General features: G+C 41.5%; 1 protein-coding gene across 2 annotated transcripts in view; it reads left to right on the top strand.

The window, feature by feature from the left end:
• slc26a5 (solute carrier family 26 member 5) overlaps positions 1–12,743 on the top strand; it is a 65,194-nt gene that overhangs the window by 49,126 nt on the left and 3,325 nt on the right. For both annotated transcript variants that reach the window (XM_048610080.1, XM_048610081.1), the window contains 5 exons: positions 1,195–1,264; positions 1,394–1,486; positions 1,592–1,717; positions 2,508–2,717; positions 12,089–12,143. In XM_048610080.1, the coding sequence (XP_048466037.1) occupies positions 1,195–1,264; positions 1,394–1,486; positions 1,592–1,717; positions 2,508–2,717; positions 12,089–12,143 (554 nt within the window). The remainder of the gene's footprint in view (positions 1–1,194; positions 1,265–1,393; positions 1,487–1,591; positions 1,718–2,507; positions 2,718–12,088; positions 12,144–12,743) is intronic.

Below are 12,743 nucleotides of genomic sequence, written 5' to 3'. Positions count from 1 at the left end.
GCAGATATAGAAAAATAAAAATTGCTGGAGAAACTCAGCAGGTCTGGGAGCATCTGTGGGGAGAAAATGGAGTTGATCTTTTCGGTTCAGTAACCTTCCTTCAGGTTCTGAATTTGCTCAGTCCTCTTGTATCCATGTCAACCCAAAAATTGCTAATCTCACTTTCCAGCTCCTGGCCCATAGCCATATAGATTACAGTGCTCCCAAGTATAAATCTAACTTTTTTTTTTTTGTTTTTTAAATCTGAGTTTCTAGTTCAACTGCATTTTCGGACAGAGGGTTCTCGAGCTGCACTTTTGGGGGAGAAAAAAGTACTCCAGTTCTTTCTCCCACCACCCCCCCAGCCCCCCAATCCTATGACAAATTGCTTTAGATCTAAGCCAACTTTTTAGTTCCTTTTCGTATCAAAAAGGTGATATCTATCCACTATACAGGATCCTCAATTTTATATACCTTAATTAAGTCTACCCTCTGCTTTCTTTAAAGTAATAAAAGTTCATACAGCTGAACTTGTCTCCTAGCTAAACTTCTAGTCTGGATAATATCCTTGTACCTCCTCTGACCTGCAATTGACTAACTCTAAAATGGTGGCCAGAATGAGATACTGTACTGAATGGCCTACCTAATGCTTTATATAGTTCTTGTAAAGATTCCTGCACTTGGGCATTGAGACTATCATGTATGCTTATTATCTACTCATTTGCCTGTAGAAATGTATAGACATTTCAAGTTCTTCTGTTCCTCTGTATATCTCCTTCACTTATTTTCTCATTCCTTATTGGAGTGTACTTCTCCAATTCTGAACTCTTGCACATCCCTGATTTTCTTCAGTCCACCACGGAGTACTTCTATAACTGCACAGATCCTAGGTTTGAATTTCCTCTCGCAACCTCCCCATCTCACCACCACCTTTTAAGATGCCCTGTAAAATCTACCTTTCTGACTACTCTTCTGGTCACGTGTTCTAATGTTTTGTGTTTGCTGTGAAACACTTGAGGATTTTTTAAAGAACTTTGCATTTATAAAGTGTATTTAGCAAAGTTGTAGTTTACAGGTTTGTTTTGGTCTGTATTCACTTAAAGGTTTTAAGAATTAAGTTTTGAGCCATATCTTTTGTTAAATCATCCTTACCAGCCATAGTAATATGCTAATTTTTTTAACTAATGTAACAGTAAATCCAAATTCTTCTTGCAGTCCTAAGAGCAGAATACTTGGTCAGATACCTAATACAGATATCTACTTGGACATAGAGGCATATGAGGAGGTGAGAACCCAGTGTCTCACTGGTAGTTTTGTTTTTAAGTGAATTGGAAAGTAGATTGGAATTATGGATTTGATTAACCAGCAACTGTTTCTTGTCTTTTAATATGATGGAAAATGTTTTATATTTTAGGTACAAGAAGTCCCTGGAGTAAAGATATTCCAATCAAATGCCTCTCTTTACTTTGCAAATGTTGATACATATGTGAATGCTTTGTATAAGAAGGTGAGCAATGAGAAGTTTGCAATGACATCTTGCTGGAAATCATAAATGTGTGTGTGTGTGTGTCTTTTTTTTTACAAAAAGAAATGTTTTTCTTCATTCTTTCAGACTGAAATAGATCCAGCTGCAATATTATTGGCAAAGAAAAGACTTGAAGCAAAAGCTAAGAAGGAAGCTCAGTTGGTGGAAAGAAAGGGAAGAAGTATCCTAAAATGGGGAAATAGAAATATCACAGTATGTTTCTTCTATTTCAATACTTAATTTTGGGAATGTCATGCCTCACTGAGGTAACACACTGAAAATTGAGCCCTTCTATTCTTGAAGTTATCTGAAAAGTTAAAAATTTTATCAAAGCATGCAAAACTCCCAATAGGACCATAAAACTGGGAGAGAACAGTACAAGTCACCTGGAAAGCTAGTCTTAGTTGAATACAAGCTTGAATGAAGCCCCTAGAGTCTATTAGATTTTCAGATGTCTAAAATACCAAGTTGTTTAATTGTAATGTTACAACATCTGCCTGTTTCTAAAACCAATTTGCAGATGCCGATTCTCTTGTTTGGAAGAGATATTGAACATGAGCCCTTGTGAACTGCTGCCCCACTGTAAACACCGACACATCGTTTGAAGTTTCACCTTTACTTTTATTCTGCTGTTGTATATTGCAACCATTGGCTTAAGAATCCGTTTGTAAAAATAATATTTTCAGACTGAAAATGCTTCGCACCAAGTTGTGTCTTATGGCTGTTGAGCACCAGGGATTAAACCATTGCTGTCTGCACTGTTCATGAGGCTAGATGACCATCTTGTTCTACAGTCCTGGCAATCTATAACTGGACATTGATCCAGACTTCAAAAACAAAATTCCTCAGTTGAATGTATTTAGCTTTTGTATATTGTAAAGATTGCCTCTCAGGAAATGATCAACCCTACTTTACGACCATCTAAATGAATGATTATAGTAGAGTTAATAAGCAGTCTGTAATGAGGTGCCTTCTCATGGTCTATCTTTTGTTTGCTCTGCAGAGCGAGGATGCAAAACAGGAAGCTGTGTCTGAAGAAGTTCCAAATGAAGCGATTCAGAATGGAGCTTCAAGAGTTCTGAATATTGTGGAACCTGAAGCAAACCATAAACTGACGGCCTTTATTAAATCAGCAGCTGACACACACAATTTAATTCTGGATTTCAGTCCAGTCAATTTTGTAGACAGTGTTGGAACAAAGGTGCTTAAAATAGTAAGTGCTAATTTTAATGGGACTTGAGTTAATATTCGCTGACTTGGAAATTTAAGTGTACTCTGAATCTGATCCCTCTATAAGCACCTGGGTGTCACACCATACAATTCGGTGATTTACTCATCTGGTCTACATTTGACTTCTTAATATTCAAGGCTAAGTGTGGCTTTTGCCAAGTTTTGAAATAATGCATTAATTTGCAAACACTTGCGATTAATAGGTGACTGTTAGTCTCTATTAATTATGTAGGATATTTTATGTATGTATATTTTAAAAATCCTATGATATCTCCTCTCCATAAGCAAAACTTGTTTTCTTAGTGAATCATCAGCCACGTTGCTTTTGTTAGACTGAGAAAATATTCTTTCAGTTTTTCTTTGCCTCTGAATAATGTAATTTCTAGCTGATTGTGCCAATTTTTTGCTGTTAAGTCTGATTTGAATTTGATAATATCTATAGTTATCTAGTTCTAATGATTCACTACAAGGTGCAATGCATGGAATGTCTTTTGAATGTAGCTGTTGTCTCTGGTAAAGATCGTCTGTCATGGTTTGTCTCAGAGGAACTTGGCTTATCCTGAGGATTCATCTATAGATGTTAGTTTTTGTGTGATGCAATCTATTGTATTAACAGAAAAGTTGTTCCAAGTATTGCGGATGCTTTTTTTAAGAAAAAAAAAGACCTGTGATCCTGAGATCTAAAGTTTTTTTTCGAAGATTTGTAGCTCGGGTTGTGGATGAGATTATAGACATTCTCGCCAAGGTGGTGGGTTTGGATTCAAATGTTTCATCACCTTGCCAGGTAACATTGTCAGTGTGCCTCCAGTGAAGCATTGGCGTTCTGTCTCGCTTGTTATTTATATGCCTTGGTTTGCTGGGGTGGTTGGTATTACTTCCAGTTTTGTTTCTGTGGTTTGAACACGGTCTAATTCAATTTGTTCATTGATGGAGTTCCGGTTGGAATACCAGGCCACCTGGAATTCCTTGGCATGCGTTTGTTTGGCTTGTGTGATTTTATGGATGTATTGTCCCTCATTGTCCATGTGTAGTGAGACAAGTGAGAATTAGTCGTGTCTCTTGGTGGCTAGTTGGTGTTCCTGTATCTGTATTGCCAGTTTTCTTCCAGTTTGGCCTATATGGTGTTTCTCTCAGTCCTTGCATGGTATTTTGTATATTACCTCAGTTTTGCTGGTTTTGAGTATGGGATCCTTTTTACGTTTGCCAGTAGCTGTCATAGTAGGATGGTTGTCAGTTTGTGGGCTACTTTGATACCTAGGGGTCTGAGTAATCTTGTGATCATCTCTGAAGTGTCCTTATGGTAGGGTGATGAGTGATTAGTGAGTCTGGTTGTGTTGTCTTCCTGTCGTGGTCTGTCCCAGAGGTAATGGCAGATTGTGCTTTTTGGGTGTCCATTCCTTTTGAAGATTCCATGTAGGTGCTCCTGTTCTGCTTAGGTAGTTCCGGGTTGCTGCAAAGTGTTGTGGTTTGTTTAAATAGTGTGCCGATGCAGCTCCATTTGTGGGTGTTGGGGTGGTTGCTAGTGTAACTGAGTATCTGGTCCGTATGTATGGTCTTTCTATATACGCTGGTCTGGAGTTCCCTGTTTTTGTATTCTACCATTTTATATCCAGGAAGAGTAGTCAGTGCTTGTTCTCTCTTTTTTTTGTGAATTTTATTCCAGTAAGTTTTTGTATCATTAGGTTTCTTCTAGTTTTGCGCGTTTAATAATTTACGAAAGTGTTGTCTACATATCTGCCCCAAAGTTTGGGTTGTATAGTGGGGAGCACTGTCAGTTCTAACATTTGCATTACTGCTTCTGCAGTCAGCCCTGATATTGGGGATTCCATTTGTGTTCCGTTGATTTTTGTTTGAATATGTTGTTGAAGGTGAAGTGAGTTGAGGTACAGATCTAGTAATTTCATGGTGTCCTGGGCTGCCTGCCTGATTTCATCCAACAGTATGGCAATTGTTTCTCTGGCTAGGTCGATGTTTGTTCATAGATGTTTATAGATTGTTTCAGCTCCTTGGAAACCGCGTTAGGGAACTGGAGCTGGATGAACTTCGGATCATTCGGGAGGCTGAGGGGGTAATTGAGAGGAGTTACAGGGAGGTAGTCGCACCTCAGGTACAGGAAAAAAGTAGATGGGTTACAGTCAGGGGACGGAAAGGGAACAGGCAGACGGTGCAGGGATCCCCTGTGGCCGTTCCCCCTCAAAAACAAATATACCGTTTTGGATGCTGTTGGGGGGGACGACTTACCAGGGGTAAGCCATGGGGTACAGGTCTCTGGCACAGTCTGTCCCTGTTGCTCAGAAGGGAAGGGGGGGAAAGGATGAGAGTGTTAGTCATTGGGGACTCCATAGTTAGGGGGACAGATAGGAGATTCTGTGGGAACGAGAGAGACTCGCGGTTGGTGTGTTGCCTCCCAGGTGCCAGGGTCCGTGATGTCTCGGATCGTGTTTTCGGGATCCTTAAGGGGGAGGGGGAGCAGCCCCAAGTCGTGGTCCACATAGGCACCAACGACATAGGTAGGAAAAAGGATGGGGATGTAAGGCAGAAATTCAAGGAGCTAGGGTGGAAGCTTAGAGCTAGAACAAACAGAGTTGTTATCTCTGGTTTGTTACCCGTGCCACGTGCTAGCGAGGCGAGGAATAGGGAGAGAGCAGTTGAACACGTGGCTACCGGGATGGTGCAGGAGGGTTGGGATTCAGATACCTGGATAATTGGGGCTCATTCTGGGGTAGGTGGGACCTCTACAAACGGGATGGTCTACACCTGAACCAGAGGGGTACCAGTATCCTGGGGGCGGAATTTGCTAATGCTCTTCGGGAGGGTTTAAACTAATTCAGCAGGGGGATGGGAACCTGAATTGTAGCTCCAGTGTACAGGAGATTGAGAGTAGTGAGATCATGAATAAGGTTTCAAGGTCGCAGGAGTGTACCGGCAGGCAGGAAGCTGGTTTGAAGTGTGTCTACTTCAATGCCAGGAGCATCCGGAATAAGGTGGGTGAACTTGCAGCATGGGTTGGTACCTGGGACTTCGCTGTTGTGGCTATTTCGGAGACATGGATAGAACAGGGACAGGAATGGTTGTTGCAGGTTCCGGGGTTTAGATGTTTCAGTAAGATCAGGGAAGGTGGTAAGAGGGGGAGTTGTGGCATTGTTAGTCAAGGACAGTATTACGGCGGCAGAAAGGATGTTTGATGAGGACTCGTCTACTGAGGTAGTATGGGCTGAGGTTAGAAACAGGAAAGGAGAGGTCACCCTGTTGGGAGTTTTCTATAGGCCTCCGAAAAGTTCTAGAGATGTAGAGGAAAAGATTGCGAAGATGATTCTGGATAGGAGCGAAAGTAACAGGGTAGTTGTTATGGGGGACTTTAACTTTCCAAATATTGACTGGAAACGCTATAGTTCGAGTACTTTAGATGGGTCAGTTTTTGTCCAATGTGTGCAGGAGGGTTTCCTGACACAGTATGTAGATAGGCCAACAAGAGGCGAGGCCACATTGGATTTGGTACTGGGTAATGAACCAGGCCAGGTGTTAAATTTGGAGGTAGGTGAGCACTTTGGTGATAGTGACCACAATTCGGTTACGTTTACTTTAGCGATGGAAAAGGATAGGTATATACCGCAGGGCAAGAGTTATAGCTGGGGGAAAGGCAATTATGAGGCGATTAGGCAAGATTTAGGATGGAGAAGGAAACTGCAGGGGCTGGGCACAATTGAAATGTGGAGCTTGTTCAAGGAACAGCTACTGCGTGTCCTTGAGAAGTATGTACCTGTCAGGCAGGGAGGAAAAGGTCGAGCGAGGGAACCGTGGTTTACTAAAGAAGTTGAATCTCTCGTCAAGAGGAAGAAGGAGGCTTATGTAGAGATGAGGCGTGAAGGCTCAGTTAGGGCGCTTGAGAGTTACAAGTTAGCCAGGAAGGACCTGAAGAGAGAGCTAAGAAGAGCCAGGAGGGGACATGAGAAGTCTTTAGCAGGTAAGATCAAGGAAAACCCTAAAGCTTTCTATAGGTATGTCAGGAATAAAAGAATGACGAGAGTAAGATTAGGGCCAGTCAAGGACAGTAGTGGGAAGTTGTGCGTGGAGTCCGAAGAGATAGGAGAGGTGCTAAATGAATATTTTTCGTCAGTATTCACACAGGAAAAAGACAACGTTGTCGAGGAGAATACTGAGATACAGGCTATTAGACTAGACGGGATTGAGATTCATAAGGAGGAGGTGTTAGCAATTCTGGAAGGTGTGAAAATAGACAAGTCCCCTGGGCCGAATGGGATTTATCCTAGGATTCTCTGGGAAGCTGGAGAGGAGATTGCAGAGCCTTTGGCTTTGATCTTTATGTCGTCATTGTCTACAGGAATAGTGCCAGAAGACTGGAGACTAGCAAATGTTGTCCCCTTGTTCAAGAAAGGGAGTAGAGACAACCCTGGTAATTATAGACCAGTGAGCCTTACTTCGGTTGTGGGTAAAGTGTTGGAAAGGATTATAAGAGATAGGATTTATAATCATCTAGAAAGGAATAATTTGATTAGGGATAGTCAACACGGTTTTGTGAAGGGTAGGTCGTGCCTCACAAACCTTTATTGAGTTCTTTTGAGAAGGTGACCAAACAAGTGGATGAGGGTAAAGCTGTTGATGTGGTGTATATGGATTTCAGTAAAGCGTTTGATAAGGTTCCCCATGGTAGGCTATTGCAGAAAATACGGAGGCATGGGATTGAGGGTGATTTAGTGGTTTGGATCAGAAATTGGCTAGCTGTAAGAAGACAGGGTGGTGGTTGATGGGAAATGTTCATCCTGGAGTTCAGTTACTAGTGGTGTACCTCCAGGATCTGTTTTGGGGCCATTGCTGTTTGTCATTTTTATAAATGACCTGGATGAGGGCGTAGAAGGATGGGTTAGTAAATTTGTGGAGTTGTGGATAGTGCGGAAGGATGTTGCAGGTTACAGAGGGACATAGATAAGCTGCAGAGCTGGGCTGAGAGGTGGCAAATGGAGCTTAATGCGGAAAAGTGTGAGGTGATTCACTTTGGAAGGAGTAACAGGAATACAGAGTACTGGGCTAATGGTAAGATTCTTGGTAGTGTGGATGAGCAGAGAGATCTCGGTGTCCATGTGCATAGATCACTGAAAGTTGCCACCCAGGTTGATAGCATTGTTAAGAAGGCGTACGGTGTGTTAGGTTTTATTGGTAGAGGGATTGAGTTTCGGAGCCATGAGGTCACGTTGCAGCTGTAGAAAACTCTGGTGCGGCCGCACTTGGAGTATTGCGTACAGTTCTGGTCACCGCATTATAGGAAGGATGTGGAAGCATTGGAAAGGGTGCAGAGGAGATTTACCAGGATGTTGCCTGGTATGGAGGGAAGGTCTTATGAGGAAAGGCTGAGGGTCTTGAGGCTGTTTTCGTTAGAGAGAAGGTTAAGAGGTGACTTGATAGAGACATACAAGATGATCAGAGGATTAGATAGGGTGGACAGTTGGAGCCTTTTTCCTCGGATGGTGGTGGCTAGCACGAGGGGACGTAGCTTTAAATTGAGGGGTGATAAATATAGGACAGATGTCAGAGGTAGGTTCTTTACTCAGAGTAGTAAGGGCGTAGAATGCTCTGCCTGCAAAAGTAGTAGACTCGCCAACTTTAAGGGCATTTAAGTGGTCATTGGATAAACATATGGATGATAATTGAATAGTGTAGGTTAGATGGGCTTCAGATTGGTTTCACAGGTCGGCGCAACATTGAGGGCCGAAGGGCCTGTACTGTGCTGTAATGTTCTATGTTCTAGTGCTTTACATCCAGGGATTTCATCATCTCATCCTCTTCTATCCTTGTGTCCATGATGTTGAGGAATTCTTGAGTGGGTGGAGTGGGTAGTGTTGTCAACCTAACTATTTCAATTTCTGTCGTTCTTTGGCAAGTCAATACGTAGGTGTGCCTGGTGGTGACACAATGGGTCTGAGGTGGGGGTGCCAGTTTGTGTACCTTGGAGTTCATAAAATCAGGATGTGTTGGATCCCTCTGGCTTCATTTTTTTTAGTAGTCTGTCTTGCTGATGTCTCCCAAGTTGTGTAATTTCTTCAGGGTTGTTGTAATCTGGTTCCTGAACTCTTGTCAGGTCTGTCACCATCTATTGGTAGGTGTTGGTATCTGCTAGTAGTGCATTAGCTTTCTCAACGTATTGTGTTCTATTGAGGATTACTGTCATGCGTCCTTTGCCTGCTGGTAAATTACAATGCTCCTGTCTTGAGCCTTTCCAGGGCTTGCTCCTCTTCTGTGTTGAATGTGTTCCATTTTCTTTTTGTTTTTGCTGTGTTGGGACTATTGTCTGTCTGATGGTCTGGTGTACTACTTCAGTGAGTCCGTTGTTCTTTACTATCGGTTCCAGCGCAGCCAGGAAGTCAGTCTTTTTGGCGTCTCTGTAGTTATAATGCAGTCCACGTACCAGGACTGTCATCAGTGTCTGTAAGTGGTCGGTCCAAGGTGCTTTTAATCCGTTAATCTGTGGTATCTCTGTTGTTGTAATGAGTGATTTTTGGACAGCTTTTCTTGAAGGGCTATTCTGGTCTTTTGTTGTATGCTAATGGCATTTTCCCAGTGTGGATGTCCATCCTGGTCAGTTGCGTTGGAGTACGGAGTTGGTTTGGCACGCAATTTCTCGCTCTTATTTGTGGAGGTGGTTGTGGGCATCATTTGATCATAACCCTCATCCGTTCTGTTCAGCTGTCCTCTGTGCCTGTGGCTTATACTTTAAGCTTTGTGGTAGTTCCTGTTTTCTGAAGCATTCATGCAAGAAGTATAGTTTGCGGGTCATGGTCAGTTGGACGGCATTTGTTTCCCATCTGCGGGCCAGCTTGCACCCGTAAGTGTTTAAAGTTTTCAAAGATTTGTAGCTCGGGTTGTAGATGTGCTCGCTGAACCGCTGGAAGTACTTCAGAACCGGAAGTAATACCGAGGCATATAAATAACAAGCAGGACAGAACACAGACACTTCACTTGAGGCACACTGACACTGTTACCTAGCAGGGTAACGAGACATTCACATCCAAACCCACCGGCTCAGCGAGCATGTCTACAACCTGATCCCTAAAAATGATCCTTTCTAAAAAAGATATGACAGTTAATAGCATTTAAGCATCTTGGTCAGATTTTTATTTAGCTGCAATGTTTTTGTGGCATAATTTGTCTGAATGCATCCACATGTGCACAAAGGATCACAGTTTCTGCAGCCACATTTTTGATAGGACCTAGCACCACCCAAAAAACAAGCAGAACCATCCTTTTCCTCCAAAGGAGGCATTGAGAGGACTCTAATTGAGCATTTTTAGTTAAAAGATGCTAATAGGGATGTTGTTAATCGACTTGTTCAGAGATGTTTCTCTGTTTGGGTGTTGCCTGCAGGATAAATATTGGAGAAATCACCTGCACTTCTTGAGATGGCAGATGGGGCCTTAGTTTAGTGCGTGTCTGAAATAGACGTCTCTAGTAATGCAGCTCTCCCCCCTACTGCACCAAAGTATCGTCATAGATTATGTACTTCAGTCCTTCAACTAAGATTTGAACCCTCAATTTTTTGCCTTAAGTTTGAGAATGCTACCACTAATCCATGGCTGACCATTAGAAGGGCAATAAGGAGACCAACTTTGAGTCACTTCAGACTTTTGTCTTTAACATTGACACTTAACCTGCAAATGCACACTTCGAATGTTTACCTTGCTGGTATACAGCAGGTGGTGTGATAATAACCTTGGTGTACATTTATTTTACTTTCACTGAACTCTTGGGCCACTGAAGACTTCTGTTTTACCTTCCTTCCACCTCCAGTTCTGTTGTAACTGTTCTCTCATGATCTCTCACTGGATGAGCTGTGAACGATAATTCTCTTTACTCTCCATGCATCTTGTTCAAGGTGACCTGTTATGTTTTCTTGGATTTCTGTCATGTTTTGTTTCTCAATTTTTTTTTTTTTTGTTTTATACTTGTATAAGACTTTCATGATTTAACAATGTCTTTTCCCAAATTCTTTCTCCCAGCTCTCTACAGTTTGTTCATCTATAAAATCTTAAGCATCTGACCTGAAAATTGACTTGTTTCCAATCTTCACAGCTGTATCTCTTAAACATATTCAGTGATATTTCCTCCACAACCTACTGTGGTAGGGAATTCCACAGGTTCAACATCCTCTCAAGAAATCTCTCCTTATTTCAGTCTGAAACATTCTGAAATAGCCCACCCTGTATCCTGAGGTGGTGACCACGGTATTCTGTATCACTGGCCACGGTATTCTGTATTCCCCAGTGAAAGGAAACATCATCCCGGCTTTAGTGAAATCCCCTCTTATCATTCTAAACTCCAATGATTACTGCCATATTGATCTAATCACTGTGCATGTGACAAACCTCCCATTCTCAGCAATCTCGTCGACCTTTGCTGTCCCTCTATTGCAAATATATCTCTTTTTCTTGGTTAAAGATATGTCTTTCACCAGAAGCTTGACTACAAATTGGGCAGTAGTAGAAAATATTTGCAACTTGTCTGGATTAATACAGTTGTACAGTTTTCAAGACACTTGATTCCCTCCAGTGAGCAGTTCATTTAGATGTGCCTGTGTCACAGGTTTCCATATCTACCTGTGTGATGGCAAGCTGGCTGCAACATGCATGATTTCACAGGCTACATTGCAATTGGGAGGCAAGGGTGACATGACTGCTCAAGTGGAAGATGAACACTTAGACTGTATAGAAGAGCCTGCTATTTTCATGCTGTAATTTTAAAGGCATACATGTTTGGTCAAGCAGCAAGACTAAAAGCTCTATTTTACTAAGATGCAAAAATGCAACCATTAGATAAAGCTTAACATGCTATGAAGTGAATGCACTTAAAGCAAAGAGGAATTTATGGTTCATTATATTCAATAGTTTGTTCTAATGCTCCCAATTCATCTAATTAATCTGAAAGAAAGATGCTTGTTATTTCTTCTTGCACAAATCAGAAATGTTTTTGTTTGTAGAAACACAACCTCTTGAACCTTGCTCATTTATTATCAGGAATTCTTAATCAAGAATTGTTCTTTTGCCATGGGGGTGTATTGCAGCTGAGCTGATTTGTGCAGTAACTCCTATTTTGTGCATAGTTGGAAGAACAGGGATCATTTTTGCATCTAGCGTTTGAAAATGTTCCTGTTGTTGACCTGATTTGAACTAAATTAACTTGACACATCTAATTCTTGATCTGTGGTCTCTGCCTACACAGTATCCTGTACCAACAACAAACCACTGGAAGAGGCTAAACCTGGACCTTTATTAACATCCTGGTTAATGCATGCCAATATTTAATCTCAATTGATATATTTGTTTTATTTTTAATGTTCATTTTTAGATAATAAAGGAATATGACAGCATTGGAATCAACGTCTTCATAGCTGGATGCAAAGGTAAGTGTGATGCTGCTGGGGACATGTTGAAATGTCATCTTTGTAACAGCTTGTTCAAAATATTTTGGTCATGAGCATTTGGTTTTTGTAGTAATAATTCAGAGGTACTGTGGCCAGATCTAGATTGCAACATTAACAGCAACAGTGTGCCTTGACCCCACCCAACCACATTCATATCCATTGTTTCCAATACCCTGTAGATTTTGTGTTTGAGACAATTAGTGTTGAGAAATGGTTTGAAATTGAACATTCACATTTAGGAGAGGAAATATGATTTCCATTAGTCAGTTACCTTTAGACCGAGACCTGAGGAGAATATATGCTTCAAAAAGAAGCCATCCAGGCCTCGGGCCGGTCGTTAGTGGTTTTGTAACAGTCACTTTGGAAAACATCTCATCTTTGCAATCACTGTTATTTTCCACTTAAGAATCCCGATTGATTACAACGTGCTTTATTCATTTAATGTAATATTTATCCATATTTCATAGGAAACAGGCAATTATGTTTTTGTCCATTACACTTCCTGAAAATGTACTTTAGTTTCAAGCTAAAGTACCCAGTGAAATGTGGCAATAGAACTAGACTACAAATTGGCTAGTG

The sequence above is a fragment of the Rhincodon typus genome, chromosome 22 (assembly GCF_021869965.1).
Source record: "Rhincodon typus isolate 14 chromosome 22, sRhiTyp1.1, whole genome shotgun sequence".
Classification (NCBI taxonomy): Eukaryota; Metazoa; Chordata; class Chondrichthyes; order Orectolobiformes; family Rhincodontidae; genus Rhincodon; species Rhincodon typus.
This window is presented reverse-complemented; position numbering and strand designations above follow the sequence as displayed.